This window comes from Anarhichas minor, unplaced genomic scaffold (genome assembly GCF_050575085.1).
Source record: "Anarhichas minor isolate MPS153535 unplaced genomic scaffold, ASM5057508v1 ptg000069l, whole genome shotgun sequence".
Classification (NCBI taxonomy): Eukaryota; Metazoa; Chordata; class Actinopteri; order Perciformes; family Anarhichadidae; genus Anarhichas; species Anarhichas minor.
The window spans coordinates 146,634-168,532 of NW_027466515.1; the positions used below are offsets into that span (position 1 = coordinate 146,634).

The window sequence follows — 21,899 nt, forward strand, 5'->3', positions numbered from 1 at the left end:
GAGTATATTTGGGGGTATGTGAAGGGCATTTGAGCCACAGGAGCTGATCAGAGATGCACTAAGAGGGCTCGAAAGAACACTTTGGCTGATCCGACGGACGATTGGCCAATCAGATTGCCACTTGCGTAGGTTCTAGTAACCTCAGTTGCCCCTTTGTTGTTATATTAGCGAGAAAATGAATCATGTCCTATTTAGCGAGAAAATGAATCATCTCACATAAAAAAAATAAATAAAAAAAAGGCCTTAAGGAGGGCAGCGGAGGTTGCTCCCCTCACCCTCTTTGCACACCACACCACTGCACAAACCAATCAGTCTAAAGTTGATGGCAGCAACAACTGCATAAGCACTTACCCATTCAGACTATACATATGTACAGAGGAGCAGCAGCCTTAGTTCCAGTGCAGTACAGCAGCCTGTGAAGTGACTTGAAGTGTATGTATTATTCTGTATGGTTAGGACAAGGCCAGTTTATATTGTAATTCACGACATGGAGTGGCTGCCAATATCAGAAAGCTTTGATACAGACTAGTATGAGTATACCTAATACACTATGAACTAGGAGTAAGGTCAGAGTTTTTATTTTCAGACTACAAACTGTAATTTTCACCCAAATGATGTCAGTAATCTCACCGACAGTATGCGCTCTGTGGCGGCACGTTAACCATTGTTCTCTGTTCTCTCCTTTCCTGTACACTCAAAGTATTTTTTCTTAATCTCACTATATTTTTTGAGGTAATCGTCTTTGTGTGGTGACCACTTATTAAGAGAATGAGTTATAGATCTTTGTTCACATATCCGTTACGTATTTAAAGACAACTGATGTTGAAGATAGTGTTTTTAGTGTTTGTGTTCTGGTACTTTGTCCTTATCTACCCCCGTAGATGCAGATGGATCAGATCCCTCGCTGTGCAGTTTGCTCTCGTGCTGTTTCTGTGTTGTGGAATTTTTTTTCCCCTCCAGGGTTTTAGCCTTAAATATCCTATCGCTAAAATATCTATTGGGTCTGTTGGCTGGGCAATGCTGTTTTTTGTTCTTGCTTTAAGACGACAAAACTAAAAACAACAGGAAAAAAGTTCAGATAAAAAAAAATGAATCGGTTTCACTTTTCAAATATGTAGCATTTTGAATATTGTAAAGAAGGTGAAGTTGCCACATAATTAATCATAGTTTTCGAGTTGCATATATAAAAGCAATTGTGCTTCATAGACATGTATGTGTCATTTTTCTAGACTTTGTATAACATCTCTTGGATCCTAACTCTATATTTTGATGTCGTGCTGACATTTTCTTTAAAGTCTAAAGTTTTTGAATCCTTATAATGTGCCTTATGTTTGTCCCACATACTGAGTTTGCCCTTCAAGAGCACAGTTAACTTCCTTTGACTCTGGAGTCTATTATCGAATAAAATCCCAACTTGACAGAATCTGAACACCTTAACAGTTAACAACCAGCTAGTATTTGTTGTGTCCACTTAACTTTTGTACATTGGAACACAATGTCACAGTTGGGATGATTTTTCTTATAATAACCCCTTAGGTTCTGTAGTCAACATCTCCTTAATATCCTCCTCTGAAGCATTCATTTAGATCCAGATAGAACAGCAGCCTGGTAGAACCACATTAGAACCCATTGTAGATCCCCTGGTGATAACAAGTTCACATTGGTGAAAGGTTTTTAAGGGAAGGGATTCCCCAGCTCATCAAAACAACATTTTTTTGTTGATGAAGCTGCTTTTAAACTTTGGTTTGGTTGAGAGAGATTTGACTTTACAGTAAAAGTTCTCCGGGGAGGGTGAAAGGTCAGAGGGGGACGGCAGTGACAAAGTTTGCAGATTGCTTGACACACGTGTCGAGAGTCCATTACAGTCACTCTGCAAACCAAATTTGCATGACTTTTATCTTTATAAATAAATATACAGGCTGCACAGTTTGCCTTAAAAAAATGGGGAAGGCAACATGATGATGCAGATGTTTAGAAAGGCTATAACCAAATCTGTTTCAGTGTTTAAACTGAAAGGACGTACACAGTATGTATGAAAGGAGTATGTAAAGCTGTCTGGCAGTGACTAAAATGCTATTACAACTAACGATACTAAGTCCAAATCTATAAATATTAACTCCAGGTTGTAGAAGAGTAAATCAAGCCAGCTAAACCACATGATGTTTGATAGGACTGGAGATTATTATCATCCTGAGAGGGGATGTGGGCAGAGAAACAGTATGAGAAGTTATGAAGGTGGAACGAAAAGAAGTGATGTCGACTTGAAAGACACAAAAAGAGAGCGATAGATCCTGCTCAGCCTGCCCACTGATGCATATCTCCTCAACTCCTCCACTCGACATATAACTCATCTGTTACTACTCTCACTCCCCCTCTACCTTCACTTTCTTGTAAGACTCAAAAGCCAAATTTGGTTTTCTCTCCTGATCTGTCAGCAATTACTTTAGGTAAGAGGGCATTCTTATCACTGCTCAAATTCAAAGTTCTTCCTTTTTCAATGTTGAAAGCAAATTGAGATATTCCTATTTGCAGGATTATGTATAGTATTAAATATGTTCTGTATAATGATCAATTATAATAATGAAAGTTGGTTAGATTACAGAAAAGCACCTTAAAGCATGTTCAAAGCACCTTTTAAATCATTATGTTCACTACGATTTACAGAGTATAAAAGTAAATTTATGAAGACCAAAGACTTTTTAGGCTGAACATGTTTAATGTTCTGAAACGATGCGCATGGAGGAAGAAAAGCACATCAGATGGACTTTTTATCAACTGATGAGATTTGAACTAGATTGGGTTATTGTATGTGGAAAGAGTTGGCTAGATGGAAGTCGATTTTAGAAATAAAAATCTAGGCAGAGGGGAGGTCCCGCCCCCGTTTTAGGATAGCTTCTGCTCCGCTAGCTTCGACCTGAAATTTTTTTAATTGTTTAAAAATGCCAAATTTATACAACCAGTCATTTTAACAAAGATTAAACATATTTTGTTAGGTTTCTTGAAATACACCTCAGTGAGTCTTAAAGCTTCTTAGGAGATGTAGTTATGTATTCTGACTGTTTTATCTTTGCGAAAATGAAAACAAGTCAAAATTTGGTTATGTTGGAATATGGATAGTCGACCTGAGGAGCAGGTGTCAAGAAGACAAAATAGAGAAAACTCTCTGAGAGAAAAAGCAAATGCTAGTAGCACAGATGCTAACCAAAAAATGGGCGGGGCTTAATCTCTCTATTTAAACCCTAGAAGGCTTATCACCAGTCCTAGTGCTCAACATGCTGTGCTGCTTGAAGGGTTCCCCCCCCAAAACAAAAGTGACAAAACGTGTCATGAGTTGATCCACTCATTCATTGCACCTCCTCTTTAAAGAAAATATCAGCATTTTGTGTCTCATGTGACAACAGGGTTTTTTTGTTTTTCCTTATGGGATCCATGTTTAGCAACTTGTATTCTGTTTTTGTCGATGTCATACAGTACAGTTATATTAGCTGATCAATGATCTGCATTTTTTTTATATGCTAAAAATCCTTATTGATCTTATTATTATCATATATTGTTATCAATGTTATTACTATATGGGGAATTTAACCCGATAAGAAGTTTGTGTTTATGCACTGATATCTTATTATTAAAGCATACTGATCTTACCCTCCCTCATCGGCTTCATGTGTGGTTTATTGTTTTTCAATTTAATTTATGTTCTGATTCAAATATCATTAGCAGCTGTGATGAAGGAGATCATTAATTCACAATCACAGATTTTCCATTACAACTATAAGGTTTGCTTTTCAACCTAATCCAAAAAAACACGGAAATCTTTCCGTTTCTAGATAATTGATACCAATCTGTAAAAAATTACAGAAATGTTTTTTTTGTAAATATATTAATGATATCTTTTTATTTGTGGATACTTATTTTTGTATTTTATATCGCCTCAATAGTATAGTATATAATATTGTAAAAAAAAAAGTCAAAGTATAGTTTGTCATAACAAATAATCATGAAAGATGTCTTAATATTATGCCATAAACATGTCATAAAAAGTCAAGGTAAAGTAATAAAGTCGCAGTCTGTCATAAAGTATTACAATATGTATTTTACTCATTATTAATCAATTAAAACATTAGCTCATGATGTTTAAACTGTACAGTTTAAGGAGCGGTAATCACACAGGTTAAAGCAATGAACAAACGTAGGAACAAAACTGTGGCAACCTGGAGACGGGAGATCTAGGAATGCGCTGGCAGAGAGTGTCGTGGTTTATAGTCAGTTTGTTGGGTGTTGTTTTGTTTTGTTTTGTGCTTCTTCCTTCCTCTGCAGGAAGACAGGAACTAAACTTTATGGGCACGCCAACAAAGGCATGATGGAGATTCAGACAGAAATGTAGGTAAACAGCACCGACACACACACACACACACACACACACACACACGCGCACGTCTTGCGTCTCTTTGTTCCAGCTGATTCAGAGCCTTTTGTTTCCCCTTAGGTGGGGAGTCAGGAAAACACGATGGAGGTAAAAAAGGGAGGAACCGGCTTCCTCTTGATTCAGACATGAAGGGCCTTGATCCAGTTTCTGCTGCAGTCTAGAACAATTCACGCTGCACCAAAACCTTCCGAGAGCTTCTGTGGCAAGTAGCAGCAACCACTGCTGGTGCATGGAGTGCAGAAACACCATTCAAAAAGACATACACTCTCATACACTCCACACAATTACTCTAACACACACAAACAGTTATGTATGAATAGGTTGTCGCAACAATGGACCTCTCAACTTTGGTATTTTATTTTTGCCACGAGTGTGGTTCCTGCTTTTTCTTAACTGACGATATTTTTCATTTTTGTAATTACTCAACATTATTTTGTTACGATAATGAGAATTAACGTTACGACCAGACCTCCCTTTTAGTTGCTTTTTTATTTTTTGAAATCCATAACTTTCAATACTTTCTAGGAAAAGTAAGAGCTTGAACTTAGAAAACGCCTGCTGTGTTCCGACAGCCAGCTGAGAGACAGAGACGGAAAGAAGAGCTCGTCTCAGCTGTGTCACGCTGTGAGCTGACCCAGTCACTTCCCCCGTCAAACCTCTGCCTTTCTGTCCACACATATGTCTGTCTGTCCTTTGGGACCTCAGCAGGTCTCAGGACAACTGTCCAACATGCTTATCTAGGACACTTTGTTTATGCTGTGGTCCAATCCCAGGACACTGAGCTGCTCTGACTGGGACTTAACCCTGATTGAGCTCAAATCTGACTGTAAACAAACATTCAGTTTCCCATGTTAGAATCAGAGACTACTTATGTCTGGCTTCTAACATATGAGAGGATGTAATGTACTGGTTTTTTTTCAGATTAACATGAAAGTCAGTCGGTCACGATGGCAGTCAGAATTGCCTTTTCTTGAAATACTCTCAAAACAGTGGACGAGAATACTTTATGACCCTCCATCCAACGCTTTGATCCAAAGGAAGATATTCACAATCCCCAGAGGACAACAGAACATTACACCATTTATGAAGACTTATCACAGTACTGTTGTATTAATCGTCGACAAAGCAGCAAGTCAACAGGGTTTCCTCCAGGCTTATTGCCCCTCCTCTTCCACCTCCTCACAAGGATGCTTCGTTCCGTCACACTCTTGCAGCGTTAACGTGGGCCAGCTATGCTAGTGAGATAGCATACCTGTCACCATTGGCTTGTGTCTGCTGACACTCGATGATCTGAACAGAGAACAGTGTTTTGGGTAAACGTAGGTCGCACATGCCTCCCAAATCTCAACAGCACATTGTGTGACCCTGATTAGTTTGGTTGTTTCTCCATCTGGGGGAAACAGACATTCACAAGAACAACGGCAGACCTTTATGAATCAATCAACAAAATTTGAGATTTGGGCAACACTGGAACCAGAATACTTTGGCCTCTCTGTTATACAGCAACACAATGGATATCTTACGTCATACAGTTATTGACAAACTTATTGTCCTGTGTCTTTTCTTCTGACTTAGTTTTTCTGTGAGAATTCATTCAGAAATACAATTATAGGCCAAATCAAGTCTCTCCAGCCCACAATTGCATTTTCAGCAATTGTTCTGATCTGGGAAGCATGAAGACAAAGAGCTTACGCACTGATTACTCACTGTCCTCACTGTTTGACCTCTTTGTGTCTCCGTTTGGCTTGATCAGGAAAAGAGCCAAAAATAAGCCTTTTCAATAGGACGAGGTTGGAAAGAGGGTCAGTAATTATATCCAGTATTAATACATAAGAAGGCACTACATTTAGAGAGGATGGCAAATAAACAATAACTAGTTTACAGACCATAAAGAGACTCTAATTTATTGATACAACACAATACATGCTCATCTTGCTTTATTACATTTTGTAATAGTACTGCAGTCCGTTCTACATAGACTTCACTTTCAACTTTCCCTGACAACGCTCCTGGAGTATACGACGTTGACAAGGGACCCGGAGTTCACGGTCATTTGCTTTCTTCTCTATCTAGTATCAGCTGCATCCCAGTCGTCTCTTCATCTCCGTCGGCCTCTTTTCTTCTCCCCTTTAGGGTTCCATGTCAAAGCTTGTCTGTTGGTGTTTCACACTATTTTTTTGCAGTGTGCGCACAATCCTTCTTGTCCTTCCAATTTCCTTTGTTGCTGGTGGTTGTTGTGTCCTCGTCCACAGATCGTTATGGCGGATCTTTTCATTCCTATTTTTCATTATTTAAAGTTTTTAAAGTTTGCTGCTTGCTCTCATTTTTCGACATTTCAAAAGACTTTTAAATGTCACCTTAACATACATTTAGATGGGAAGCCCTTTTACTGTGCTGTGTATGAAAGATGCAAGAATACAAGAAAAGATATGTTTTAGCTTATAAAAGTGTGTCCATCTTGCGTCATAATTTTGTTATTGATTTCAGAGACTTCAGTCTTCACAGATTCATCAACTCATCATTCTATCAGCCTCATCATCCACCACCACCACCAGTGTCTGGACTCCACGGGGGGATTTATCTTGCTGCTGCTCAGGGCAGACGCCCCTCGATTACAAAAGTGCAAGCGCCAAAGACTTTATCATCACATATCTGTTAATACAAAACAATTTTCTTTTCTTCATCTGACTTGTCTCTTCAACTGCCCGTACAAAAACACATGTCGACAGTGTTTTTGTTAAAACTGTCACTGCTGCAGGTGTCGGGGGCTGTGTGTAGCTCCTCGCAGCTCCAAAAAACGTAAATTTCCAAATAGACGTTATCTTATTGAGAATCGAATTGGTTCATTTTTCACATGAAAAAGAGTTTTTTTTGGCAAGTAATATAAAAGCTAGCGACGCTGAGCAAAGTAATCACAATTTCACTCTCAAATAAAGAAAGATTACAAAGTGTTGCATTGTGGAAGCGCCCCAGTTCAGGCAAAGAATAATGTGAATAAAATTTCAGAAAATAGTCACACGGGCAAAATATATAAGTGGAATCATTAAGGCAGTATTAATTGTGTGTGCATTGTACATTTTCTGATCCTGAGGGACCTTTGGGCCTTGTGTCTGTCTGCCTTTTCCAAACCTCTCAACGACCTTGAGAGCACTTCCTGTGTGTAAAAGAAACCCACGGACAGATTGAAGAGAAGCTGTTTCATCCTTCATTATGTGTGTGTGTGTGTGTGTGTGTGTGTGTGTGTGTGTGTGTGTGTGTGTAAGTGAACTCCACTGACGGAGCTGGCTGTAAAGCTTCCGGAGGGCAAACATCGTCTTTCTCATGAGAATGTTTCTCTCTTAACTGCTCAGACCTCTCTCGCTCTCGTTCTCGCTCTCGTTCTCGCTCTCGCTCTCGCTCTCGCTCTCGCTCTCGCTCTCTCATAGTCTAGTAAGACATGAGTGTTGAAAAAAGTCAGTCATAGTATAAGTTTAAAAAATAATATTATAGCATGTCGAAATAAGTCAAAACAATTTGATAGCATAGTATTTTAAAAATCCATTAAAGTCATAGTATATTATCGAAAAAAAGTCATCGTATAGAATGATGGAAAAAGTCATAAATTGTAATAGTGAAATATGTCGAAAAAAGTCGAAGTCATTGTGCTATAGTATAGTCTTTTATACTATATTCTTTCACCTACTTTCCACTGTCCCTGTTGTTGACCTTAACATATAATATGTAAGCCTCTCCAGGAACTCATTTTGTTCTAAAAATCTAAACATTTTGATCACTGCACATAAGCAATTTGAGATTATGAGATAATAATGAGAAACTTAAAACATCCCAGCTATTCCTCTACAGCTACTGTCTTTCAATGCTATTGTTTCACCAGCTGCAACATGCTGAGGTTCATTACCCACATCAATATGAATATACATCGCCATCTAGCGGACAGAAACGTGTACTACAGCGGTGCTCACACAAGTCAAGCATGACCTTAACTGGCTTCTACCATGTTGTCTTTGATAGATCAGCCCTCTAATGAAGACATGTCTCAATTTTACTAACCTTTTTTAGACGCAAAACATTTTTAATACAGTAAATAGTTTATGGTAAAAACATGTTCTAAGACATAGTATAGTATATCATAAAAACAAATAATTAAAAATAGAAGTATAATATGCTACTACGACTGTTCACAACATTTGTTTATGGCATATTATAAAGTTATTATTGTATTAAGGCACACTGTACTACCTTTATATTGGCCAATAAAGCTGTTTTTGATTCTGATGTTCTGCACCCTTAATTCCTTTGTTCTGATGGCATGACGCTGTATGACAACCTCAGGACAGGACGCAAAGGCCGGCTGGGGTAGTGACCACAAGTAACATCTACATGTGGACAAAGACGAGCACTGTCTGAGACTTCTGGAACTAACTTTGCCAAAACACCTCATGACTAAAAAAAATGGCAAATTTACTCACTTACGATTGCATATCCATGGAAAATGTATCCCATCTTTTAATCTTTGTTCCAAGTATAACTTGAACACACTCACATCTGTATCCACTTCTACACCTCAAATTCAAACACATATTTACATAAATACAGACATAAAAGTATGTACTCATATACTTTAATACACATATTTCTAATGTGTTTAAATTTTGTGTTTTTGTTGTTATTACTGTGCTTATTTCTGGCAATATTAACAGTGTCGTTATTGATATTGTTACTATTAAAACCTTGTAATCATTCATCCACAATTCCACCACAATGCTGACAACATCCAAAACAATCCAACATCTTTTTCTGTCTTGCTATCAACAATACAAATACAAGCACTGGGTTTACTAACCCTATCAGTTATACAAAGCTGAGCTTGCTGGCCATTATATACGGTGGGAGAAAAAGACAAGAAATCTTGTGACCTGTTGAACGTCTAGTGCTCCACGGGGGCTAATCTTATGCGGCTTGTTCAAGACCTATAAGTATAAGAGCACTTTATTTTGTATTCTTCCTTCTAGGAGACACTTCCCTCTGGCTTCTGTGAAGGTATGGTGCCCAATATATTTTACATGTTCAACCCATCAGTGTTTTGTGTGTTTACTTTTTTGAGTACAGGTGTAGATACAAGCAAAAGTTCATATTTAATTACTTTCTGAGTAAGCTGTTTCAACATCTAAATTGAAACTTCTAAACCACTTAGAAAGTCTGTATGTTTTCTTTATCGATATTTTTGATGAAGTAACAGCAAAAGAAAAAGCACAGTTCCTGACATCCAGTCAGTTAAATCCTGCATTAACTGACCTGCATTTCAAAGAAGAACAGTGATGCATTCTGGTTAATGTTTCCCTTTTTTTTTAACTCCAGCAATGTGTAGCATTTAAAACCACTCTCTGACAATACATTACTTCTTAAGACTGCTGTGCCCTGTCCATACATCGTGTAGGTGAAGTTGTGCAGAAACCTCCACTCTACTAATATTTTCCTACAGAGTTCACTGTGTCACATAATATACCATCACCGCTCCCATGGGACTGTGTAACTTTCTTTTGTCTTGCTGATCATGTGTGGGAGGCTCATTTACCGTTCTGCCTCCATGTTTTTCACCGTGGTTTGCTGCTACATGTTTAAACAAAACTTATAGACCTTTTTAAATTCTCTTTTAATTTTTACAAAACGTTCCACAGATAACTATTTATCGTAACTGCAAAGCAGATTAGACTGAGACGGTATCAAAAGGATTGTCCTCAGCTGCACACGATGGAAGAAGAGACACAGACCTAACGCAGGACAAGCTTGTAAAAAGTCTCGATGAATGTTGCTCAACACTTGAAATATCTTAAATTCTGGGCTATGACATCAAACACTTTGACGTTAAAGGCAAAAAAACGTTGCACAGAAATGCACAAACACAGAGAGGACAGCCGTTCTATGATTGAGAAACATTTCCAGACGTCTGACACCTAATGTTTTGCGTATTTGTCCTTTTTTTGCAGTGAAGCTATAAAAAAAAATACCTGAAATTAAAAGAAAGGATGTTGTAGGCAAATCCAGCCCCTGACATATACAGGAGTTTGCAGATTTTTATTGTAATTACTTTGTTCGCTGTATACAATAGACATATCTTGTTCCCTCAGTTTTGTCATTTGGGTCATCTTATTAATAAATATTGCTCTCAAAATGAAAACTAGATGACATTGCAAGTAGCTTTAGTGAAACAGTCCTGAAAAAAGATAACTCAAAGTGCTTCTTTTTGCCTGAAACCAAAGAACACTCTTCTTCACGGAAACATCTGCTGCTGTGTCCGATGTAAACACGCTGATGGGTGATCTATTCAACAAGTTGCACTAAAAGATAATATAACTTTATGACGTCCAAAGGTAATGCTGCTGTTAATGATCAAGTTGGGTCGGTAGGAAAGGCTGCAGAGCCTACATTCAGTCCTGCATACCAGAGATCTCAGTACAGCAGTAGAGCAGAATTAATAGTGTATCGATCTTTCGCAGATATCTATGGCAGGTGAGTAATTGCACTTTAAAAATTGCAGTTGAAACAGTTGATTTACCTCATATTTTACTTGTGTCTACTTACAGCATTCTAAATGTGTTCTTCTAGAAACCGTAAGCACGGTGAAGATGAAGTTTGAGAATATCCTGGAAGAAATCGGCGGTTTTGGGCCTTTCCAAATCGCCATCATCATCCTGCTGTGCGCCCCTCGAATAGTTCTGCCCTGTCACTTCCTACTGAATAACTTCATCGCCGCGGTGCCTCCTCACCGCTGTGACATCAGCACGCTGGGTGCTGGAGGACTCTTCAGAAATTTAACTCGGGAACAGAGACTGACCGTCAGCCTCCCCGTGCGGGAAGACGGCGGCCCGAAATCCTGTGAGATGTTTGCAACGCCTCAGTTTCAGCTCTTAGCCAACAGCTCCGACAGCGCTGACCTGCCAACCGTTCAGTGTCAGAGCGGATGGGTTCACGACAACTCCACCTTCACGTCCACCCTGGCAACAGAGGTACAGAGGAGTTTTTATCAGCATCAAACACTGTGTTTTTATGGTTCTGTCATTTTATGGAAATGACAGAAATTTAGTTTTGTTGTTTCAGTGCCACGCTAGGAAAGAACCTGTTCCCCACTAGATGATCTAATGACCTGTTCTCTGTGATCTGCTTCTCCAGTGGGACCTTGTCTGTGATAGAAAAAGCCTGTCACGAACCACAGGCACAATCTTCTTTTTTGGCATGATGATAGGGACCATTGCTTTCGGATTCCTCTGTGATAAGTACGTGAATAAAAAGTGTGCCTCCAACTTTTTTATGATGAAGTGAAAATTTGATTTAAATACTTCAAATGGCAAATACATTTTTTTTTTGCATATACTTATACATACAAAATTAAAGGAAAAATTCGCCACCTTTCATATGGATGGGCAACTTGGTTCTTTAGAAAAAGATCATGTTTTGGGTTCAAATAAATCCTCGGTGGCAGAAAACGTTTTTCACACCTGCAGTCCCTAAGTCGGATAGATAAAGTTAAGCCTGTCTTATTTGCAGGTATGGGAGGAAAAACACTCTACTGGCCTCGTACATCATGACCATCGTGTTTGGCTTCGCCAGTGCGTTTGCAAACTCCTACATTCTGTTTGCAGTGCTGAGATTTCTCACTGGGTTCGGACTGACAGGAATCGGCATCAACTCCATTGTTCTCAGTAAGCTAACTAAGCTTGAAAGATAATGCAAAGTCATGTTTTGTGTTCACAGCTTGTTTTCCCCCAAATGGCCAGATGACATTTAAGGTTTAAGATTTAGGGAAATGCAATTAAAACAGAAAGTAACTGCATTATCATTGAGTTATTATTGTTATTATTATCATTATTACTAACTGATTATGTCATTTTCCTCACCTTGCAGGCGTTGAGTGGGTCGACACAAGTCACAGGTCATTTATCGGTGTGATCGGCAGTCTGTCCTGGTCTGCAGGTAACATGCTGCTGGCTGGGTTTGCCTTCCTGGTGAATGACTGGCGGACACTGATCATGACCGTCACGGCTCCACTGGGCTTTGCCGTTTTGACCTGGTGGTAAGCAAAACACATCACGTTATAGAATTATTTCAAATGAACAATGAAAATGGACATTTCACCATGTGGAGCTCAATGAGGTCAAGTACCACTAAATAAATCGGTATTTGTTTTAAATCTGAGGATACCTTGAACTGCAAATGAAAATGAGACAAAGATTTCTGTTGAAGGCAAGGCAAGTTTATTTCTATAGCACATTTCAACATCCAAGGTAATTCAAAGTGCTTCACATAAAACCATTAAAAGCATCAAAACATAAGGCAAAAGTAAAGGAGATTTAAAAACAATTAAGAACATTCATTGAAACAATAAAAACAGTCATTAAAACTACACAGTGAGATACACTAGTCAAGTATTTTCCACCTCAATTCTTAGTTTCTGTTAGATCCAGTCATTCACAAGTGCAGTTTATTTCATAGTTTTATCACTACAGTTTTATCACTACAGTTTTATCACTACAGTTTTATCACTACAGTTTTATCACTACAGTTTTATCACATTGCGGGACTCTAACCCGGCCTCCCTGAGGTCTTATTTAGTGTGGGACTCCAACCCCGCCTCGGGACTCTAACCCGGACAATTGGACGCGGGACTCTAACCCCGTCTAGACGCGGGACTCCAACCCGGTCTCCCTGAGGTCTTATTTAGCGTGGGACTCCAACCCCGTCTCGGGACTCCAACCCGGCCTCTCTGAGGTCTTTCAATGATGCTTACACTTTTTATCGGTTTACCAGGACTTTTCAGACATCGTAACGTAACATCACTAAATTTCGTGTTTTCAATCAGCAGTATTTGGAAATTGATTAATATATTAATTGAATGTGGTTCATTTAAAGGCAGCAGCAAACAGAAAAGTCTTCAATCTTGCTTTAAAGGAGCTGAGGGTGAAAAGATAATTCTCTCCAAAATCAGTGGGTCTACCAGTTGGCAGTCATTTTCAGTGTTATTTCAGTAATGTCCTAATTCAAGTGTCCACTGATTATTAACTATTTTCAATATAATTGCAGGTGGGTTCCTGAATCTGCCCGCTGGCTTTTGGCCCATGGGAAAGTGGAAAGGGCTCAGTTTTACCTTGACAAATGTGCCAAGTTCAACAAAAGACAAAAAGTGTCATCCAAATTAAAACTGGAGGTAAGTTCGAGGTTGATGTTTAATGGCTTTTGTATACAGGGTATTATGTGTATATGTTTTACATGATTAAATACATTGTTCTGATGAATTATGTTTATGTTTGTAAAAAAAACAAAAAACTGGTGCAGCGTATGTGTCGCTAGAGTCCATGGAGAAAATCCACATTCCTCTGAAGAAGCAAAACACATTCTAAAGTTCAGTTGAAGACATGTTTCTTCAGCGTTTTGTTCACCAAATCCCTCCCTGCAATCCCTCCGTCACAGCTCAGCAAGGAAACACTGTCTGGCAAAAACACACGCAGGGAATTGTACTAAATTTTAGTTTTGTATGGGCATGTAAGAATTGCTTGACCAGAAATTGTGAACCTACCCTTTAACATCCCTTCTCTGCCTCTGTACAGTCACTCGCCAACATAGAAAAGCAAGAGAAAACCTACACATACCTTCACCTAATCAAGACCCCGAAGATGAGACGGTTAACTCTACTGACTGGGATTGTGTGGTGGGTATTACCTCGAAAAACACGATATGAAAAGGATATAAAAATGTTAATGGTTATTTCTTGAAACATTATTAATTGAATCTCCTCAGTAGAAATAGAGACGTATGGAAGGAGACACATCAAGCTACGGAAACATAATAAGCAATGATTTGTTGTTCATTATGCAGGTATGGAGTTGCCTCAACGTATTATGGAATCAGCTTCAACATCAGTGGATTTGGTTTAAACATTTACCTCACACACTTCATCTATGCTGCCATTGAAGTCCCTGCCAAGCTGATGATATATTTCTTTATTAATATCTTTGGACGGAGGAAGTCCCAAGCAGGCACGCTGTTACTGACAGGAATCTGCATCGCCATAAACCTGTTTCTACCACAAGGTCATTATTTCCTTTTACGTTTTACAAAAATGAGATAATCACATATTTCTGCATGCAATTCTGTGAATTGGTATGAGCAGTGTCCTGTCTTCTTTTTGTTTAAAGTTAGTTGAACGTTTTACACACTTATCTTGTACTGTATGTTGCATCGACTGTACTTCTGTGTAGGTCTGTGGCATGTGCGTGCTGTTGTTGCCATCGTTGGAAAAGGCCTGTCAGAAGCTTCCTTCACGACTGCCTTTCTCTACACAACAGAGCTTTACCCCACAGTTGTCAGGTCAGTTACTGTCATACAGTTGCATTTAGCTGCTGCATTGACAAAGGCCTTATTCTGTTCATCATTCATATGATTGTATTTTACATTCGCATCATATCAATAGGGACTAAAATTACCGCCTCCGCCAACCAGTCGAGTTTCAGTTTACATGCATGTCAATCCAAAATGTCATCACTTGCACCATTTTGTCAGTTCCTCCTTGCGTCCAAGTGTGTTTTTTTTTTTACAAATTTGAAGAAATTCCTTCTTGGTGTTCCTGAGATATCACATTTACGGGAATGGGCAAGACGTGTTCACAGTGACCTAGACCTTTGACCTTTGACCACCAAAATCTGATCAGTTAGTCTTTTAGTCCAAGTCGACTTTTGTGCCAAATTAGAATAAACTCAGTCATGGCGTTCTCCAGATATGATGAGAAAGGAACGGACTTGAGGCCACAGCTGTTGCCAGCATGGAGGCATAAAAATGGCCAAAACTGTGTAAACACATGTTGTAAAAGAGGTGTGACTTCCCTTTAAGTTAATCTTTGTAATTTAATATTTAGGTTCAGACCCAGATGCAAAAAATTCTAATCATCCTTTTATTTTTTCATTTAGATTGTAATTTCAGTGGTAGAAAACAATCTTTTGTTGTGTACAACACTTCAACCAAGTTCACCAGTTATTGACTTTTTATAAGATTGCTGCTCCGTTAGTTATTTTTTGTTGTTGTACTTAATCCCTTTTTATCCACTCTTTACAACTTTGGTCAAATTAAGACTACCCAATAGACAGATCACTTTATTATTATCAATAATGCAGGACACATTTTTTTTCTATGCTTAATTTTAAGCCTCAAAAATATATCTGAGTCAATTATTTCAGTTTTGACGTGATTGGGGTGAAGTTTGGAGAATTATTTACCTGTAGTAAAAGTCTTAAACCAAAATTTGGAGCATTTTTTGGGAATCTTATTTTTTTTTTTTTAAGAGCAAATTAAGAGTCCTGAACACTTCCTATCTGCAGACCCAGAGAAGGTCACATAATGACTATGTAGGACTAATTAATAAAGTCGGTGCTTATGATTTACCTTCTGTCTCTCCAGGCAAAACGGTTTGGGTTACACGAACTTCATGAGTCGTCTGGGAGTGTTAGTGGCTCCGCTCATCCTGCTGCTGGAGGACGTGTGGACAGCTCTTCCTCAGGTCATCCTCTGCTCTGTGGCCATCACTTCTGGCCTGGTGGCTCTGCTGCTTCCAGAGACGCTGAATGTGAGGCTGCCGGAGACAATCGACGACGTTGAAAAGCCAAGGTTGGTAAATGTTGTGGAAATTTATCGTATCGTTCTTTTAGATATAACTTGTATCGCTTAAACCTGCATATATCGAAGGTATTTTAGCATGTCTGGCTTGCTGTAGTGTCATCCTGATCTCACCACCCTCCACATGAAAATACACCACCAAGGCTGGGAACCTCGCCTTGGTGGAGGCATCGGCAGACAGAGGAGGACGACATCTGCAAAGGGGTGGGGGGGGGGGGGGGGGTCGAAGGGAGAGGAGGCGAGATAATGTGCATATATACTCTGTTTTGTCTATTCATTGTTGTTAGACCTCCGAACCATCCGTGGGGAAAGAGCTCCATCCATTCAGCTGAATTATTATTAGCGTCTGGCCAATAAATATGTTTTTATATTTAAGAGTTTTCTCATCTCGATCATTTCTCACAGGGAGGCTAAAAAGATGATTTTCCACCACAAATACATGAAAGCCACAATGTGTAAAATTAGAAAATGTTTTTGGTGACATCTGCTGGTAATTTTTCATTTTCATTTTGCTTCTGATTTTCAAACAGAAAATCAGAAGCACATCCTGCCACGCCATAGTCAACTTGGCATTACCTACGGAATAAGTGGGTTCCCCTTTGGCTGATATGTACGTGTCTGTATATGAAAGGTTGTCTGTTTAATACGAGTCACAGATGTGTCATTGTTAATGGTCACAGTTTGAGGTATTGTGTTTGACGGCATTATATTATAAGTTGTACATTGTTTTTGTTTCATTTCAGAGGAAATGAGGTCTCCTCTCACTTCGTGGAGTCTCCAGCTGTTTTCCTGGAATCAAAGAGCACAACTGACATTTAGCTGTGAAGAGACAATCAAAACAAGGACTTTGTTTTATGTTCATACACATAACACAGAGCTATGCACTCACTGCCTTTACAACTGTAAACAGCGGAGATGAGTCCACTGTTATCACGTATAGAACATTTAGTCATCTCTGCTGTTTGTGGGGAAATGAAGGTCAACATCTTGAAGTGTTAAGATGCTTTGTAAACATCAAGATGCATTCAGATATTGAAGATAATGTATTTATAAGCTACTGTAGAGGAAATGTTGTTTTAGTTTAGATATTTTTCGCTCACTATTTTCTTTGTTTCCTGTCTTCTTCTAGCTAACTGACTTGTTTATACTGACACACTTAGAGGATGTTCCCCCCTGAGATCCTAAGAAACTCTCATTATATAATATCATTACATTATTAAACTTTTATCTATTTAGAAGTTTATCACAAGTTGCTGCAAATATTGGTTTGCCAATGGGGATTTTTGTAATATTGCAGAAAAACAAGTTCTGTGGCAAACACAAGTTTAGTTGTTCGTCTATAAACGGAGTACACCGCGGTCGCATGAGCACCAGCATACACAACAAGGCTGTGAAGGCCGACTAGTCAGCGTGATGTCATTTTGTAGTCTTATTTAGCCATTTGTTAGTGCTTGTTGTATTTTTTAAGACACATGAAAGCTTCAAAATTCACGAGAGGGGTATTTACTGACATATATGTTGCAGATCAAAACACCAAAATCTCTTTAGCGTGTGTTCACCACAGACCTTATTTCAGGCATCTAACTAAAAACCCATTAAAAAGCCCATTGACTTTGAGACCAGGGAACCGGAACCGCAAAAATGTTAACTCATTTCCAGATTTTGGGACTCCAGCCAGTGGGACAAACCTTAATGTTCATATTCTGTGAAATTTAACGATTTAACATTCATGTATGTGTTGATCAAGAGCAGAGCCTTCCCTGTTCTGGTTGTAAATGGTCAGTTCCTGGATGTAAAAGGCTTCACGGCACTTAGACCCAAGCTAAGTGAGAGGTTAGCCTGGGGCTAAAAAGCTTTCACATTGGCAGATCCAAAGTGGGGTAAACCCAGCTTTAGCCTGTGGCTTGCTGGCACTGCTCTGGAGGATTAGCTTCGAGTTTGCTGGGTTATCCAGTGAAATTCAACTACAGACGGTTCTAAAAGCTAATCTGACGAGCCAGATGGTTTGTTACACAGAACCAGCTGAGAAGCCGTCATTGGAAACTGTTTGGAGAAGGCCGGATCATTTCAAATCATACTCGGCCGACGATTGGATGAATCTGTCCATCAAACTTTTGCCAGTCGTGAGAATAGGGAAAACATCTTCTCAAGAGAAAAGCCTTCAGTGTTCTTTGCTCTTCTTTTAGTGAAGAAACATTCTCTGATACATTTTAATATTGTAGCATCTAAGCGAACCTCTTCAGGAGCCGTCATTGTTTAGAACGAGCGGTTGCCTCTCTGCGCCGTGTCGCACACACACTTAAGCCAAGCCCGTAGCTGCCATTACTTGAAGCCTGACAGATGGATTTTCATGTGATATTTGACATTGCAAGAATCCAGCTAGCATGCGAGGTAAGCTAAAAGCTACCAGTGGGCCGTTTTCCTCCCTTAGATGAGGAGGACTACGAAAGTGAAAGTGAAATTGTTGTGGCAATTTATCATGTTGTTCTTTTAGACATAAATTGCGTCGCTTAAACCTGAACATATGCAGACGAGGCCATCCGAACTCATCCAAACCCAAATAATAAATGTTGTCATATCGAAGGTATTTTCATGTCTGGCTTGCTGTAGTGTCATCTTGATCTCACCACTTAACCCTCTTCCACTGAAGACAAGGCCAAGGCTGGGACCTTGGCCTTGGCGGATGTCTCAGCGGACAGAGGAGGAGGAGGACGTCTGCGAAGGGGGAAGGGGGAGACAACATAATGTGTATATACTTTATTAAACTATTCTCTGTTGTTAGACCTACGAACCATCTGTGGGGAAAGAGCTCTATCCATTCAGCTGGATTATTCTAAGTGTCTGTTCAATAAATACGTTTACGACATTTTGAGAGTTTTCTCATCACGGTTATTTCTCACAGGGAGGTTGAAAAAATGATTATTTTCCACCACAGTAAACCGTGGAATTTGCATTCAATTTTTGCTGCTTAATCTGTTGAAGAGTAATTACGCATGACTCTAGATTGTAGACACTAGTCATGTGTTACAATGGACACACACACACACATCTTAGGACAGCCCTGAGCAAAGAATATGCAGTGTGAAAAGCATTTACAGCAAGTATCTCTGACAGAACATTGGTTTTGGTATCTGCTACAAAAATCCAACAGTAGTACGTGTGGTCCCAAAATAGACTGATGGTTGTGCTTTTTGAAAACTGTATGTCCTCCTCAAAGCCTTGTCTCCACGGTCTCAGCCACAGTATCCACAGTGGGTGTCATGTTCTCTCTCCGACTTTGGTTTTGGCAGCAGGGCAGCGCCTGCAGCACCTCTTTGAGCCCTTTGGTCATGAATATGTAGAGGAAGGGGTCCACCAGAGGGCTGAGGAAGAGCAGCAGGTGAGACACCAGCGCCAGGTATGTGACTGTTTCCTTAAAGGACAGAGCCTCCAGGAGGATGCTGAGGATGAAGGGGACGTAGAGGAAGGTGTAGTTGGCCCAGATCGCACCGATCCCCCACACCGACCTCCTCCTCTCTGGGGTTTTAGGGTTGGATCGAGAGCAGATCAGGGCCCTCCAGGAATCCACAGCAAAGAAGAGGAGGAAGGGAAAGGGAGCGAGCAGAGACACAGCGAACCAGAAGTTGTAGTGCAACACGGCGAGGGCCAAGATGGCGAACGGAGCAGCCCACGTCATCAAGGTGACTGCAGGGGAATGCCTGATGCTGCTGCAGCAGCCGAGACACTGCGGGTAGGCCACCACGAGATGGCGCTCCTGAGCTATGACCAGCATGAGGGTGACGTTGGTGACGACTCCAAAATAGAAGATGAAGTCGGTGGGGTTTGAGGGCCCAGTTTTCATGTCCTGGTCCACACTGGGACGGCCGAAGAAACTGATAATGTCAGAGACCAGGAGGAATATGACATGCATGGGAATTTTGTTCTCACCTGGAACAAAGAAACAGAAATGATCCATACCGATACTTCTCTTTTCTTATATGCCTCTTTCTTCATGCACCTGAAACCCTGTGTGTGCCACTTATTTCTAAAGGCCTCCCTCTTATTTGTACCTTGCTGTGAAAAATCTAAATTTACTGTTGCTGATTATTATTGCTACGATTGTTCGTACTACTGTACTCCTGATACTATTATTACCAATGATAGGCCCATTAGTGGTACTGATACTGGAACTAAAACTCATACTGATACTGCTATGACTTGACCCCAGTACTGGTATTGATACCCACCCAGCCTTTTTTTCTTACTCTGTCATGTTAAGTTCTTAATGACTGTTGAAGCTAAAGCTTTTAACGGTGAATTAAAGCTAAATCTAGAAGAAGTAGCTAGCCAAGCCCAACTGGAATTGCAGTTTTGCACTTCCTCTTGTGTGTAGGAGGTGGTGGCATAGTTTGTAAATTGCTAAAGGATTGGTGTACACATTCACTGGACATAAAGTAGAGCAGAGTAAGTACAAACCTTTGGACAGATTCTTGAGGGTATAAATAGCCAGTCCGATAGCGGGCAGCCCGATGCTTATCGTCAGCCAGTTAATCACTTGAGCGGCTGGTATGGTAGTGTTGCCAGTGAGGTTGCCAGTGACATTGTTGCGGACGGGGACAGTTGCTGTCACTGTATTGCTGTCAGCCATAAGAGACCACACTGTAGCTATTTATGTGTTCAGTTGTTCAGATTAGCGTTGACATGCCGATTGTTGCTCAGCTGATGTTGAGGATGCAGACTCGGTCTAGTTTCAGTCAAAACAAAAGACCAAAATCAGTCCTTTGTAAGAACAAAATAAATACTGAACAGTTGTTTGTGACATAATGGTGAAATCTTTATCAAAGATCATTTTTTTGTATTTTTGTTTTGCACAAAAGACAGCCGAGTCCAGTTAATATAATTACATGGTCAGGTACAAATATATAAAATAAATAAGTCAACAAAAAAGCAGCTAAATACACTCTGACTGCACTTCAAGGAGAAAACACAGAAGTGCTGTAGTCAGACAACACTGAAACATACAGTGTACAAATGCTATCAGGGAAGTGAATTATTCTGTTTTTTTGAGTTTTCATATTTTTTTGCTCTATGAAAATTGAAGCTTCTGGTTGCAGTATGACTTTAAAGCAGCAATAATCAGTTATTGGCCAGTAGGGGGCAGATACATGTGAAAACAAGCTGACAGAAGTACCTCCCTGACATTTTACAAAGTTATTACTGTGAACATGTTAGCAAACAGCTGTTTATTTATACATGTAATACATTTGAAGTGAGCTTTGTGTCCACCTGACTAACGTTTATCCAATACTCGCCCTTATTTTTCTTCTGGTTTGATCTCCACCAACTCTTTCTGGATTTTTAGCTCCTAAATGTTCCACTTTCATCATCACCAGCAAGTCACTAACTGTGTCTGTTTGATGTTGGTTGCTAGGCAGGGAGCGCACAGTGGTTTTACTAGCGCTTGTTTGATTAAAACAGCTGCCAGCTGCTGCTGCAAACAGGGTTGATGAGAGCAATTAGACTGAATCATACAGTAAGTGTGCCGTAATAACTAAACTATGAGCTAAAAGTGGCTAGAAAGAGCAGGTGAGGATTTTCAACAGTTGAGTCAACCCTACTATACATTTTTGTCAAATAAACGAACTATTGCGGGTTTAATATTCATTTAAACATCCATATCTGCTAATGCCAATTTCTCCATCTTCCTTTCTCTCCTAATTTACATGTTTGAAAAATAAAAATGTAGCATTAATAGTTCAGGTTTTGTGGTGTCTCCTGTTCAAGAGCCCCATTCTTTTTAGCTTCCAAAGCACGATAATAATTTTGAATCATT

The 21,899-nt window shown here is 39.7% G+C and overlaps 1 protein-coding gene across 1 annotated transcript; it reads left to right on the forward strand.

Annotated features, from left to right (window-relative positions):
- Positions 1–11,052: 11,052 nt before the first annotated feature.
- Positions 11,053–16,906, forward strand: LOC142934588 (solute carrier family 22 member 7-like). Its single transcript, XM_076079004.1, has 10 exons — positions 11,053–11,433; positions 11,597–11,700; positions 11,972–12,126; positions 12,329–12,497; positions 13,505–13,628; positions 14,029–14,129; positions 14,297–14,511; positions 14,680–14,788; positions 15,872–16,078; positions 16,831–16,906. Exons 1-10 carry the CDS (start codon positions 11,053–11,055, stop codon positions 16,904–16,906), a joined length of 1,641 nt encoding a protein of 546 aa, XP_075935119.1.
- Positions 16,907–21,899: the final 4,993 nt, after the last annotated feature.

What these genes read in the sequence shown, in the direction of transcription:
- LOC142934588 (XM_076079004.1), top strand. Translation starts at nt 11,053, where the DNA reads ATGAAGTTTGAGAATATCCTGGAAGAAATCGGCGGTTTTGGGCCTTTC. An exon ending in CGTCCACCCTGGCAACAGAG is followed by an intron (nt 11,434 to 11,596) that starts GTACAGAGGAGT and finishes CTGCTTCTCCAG; the next exon opens with TGGGACCTTGTCTGTGATAG. An exon ending in GACGACGTTGAAAAGCCAAG is followed by an intron (nt 16,079 to 16,830) that starts GTTGGTAAATGT and finishes GTTTCATTTCAG; the next exon opens with AGGAAATGAGGTCTCCTCTC.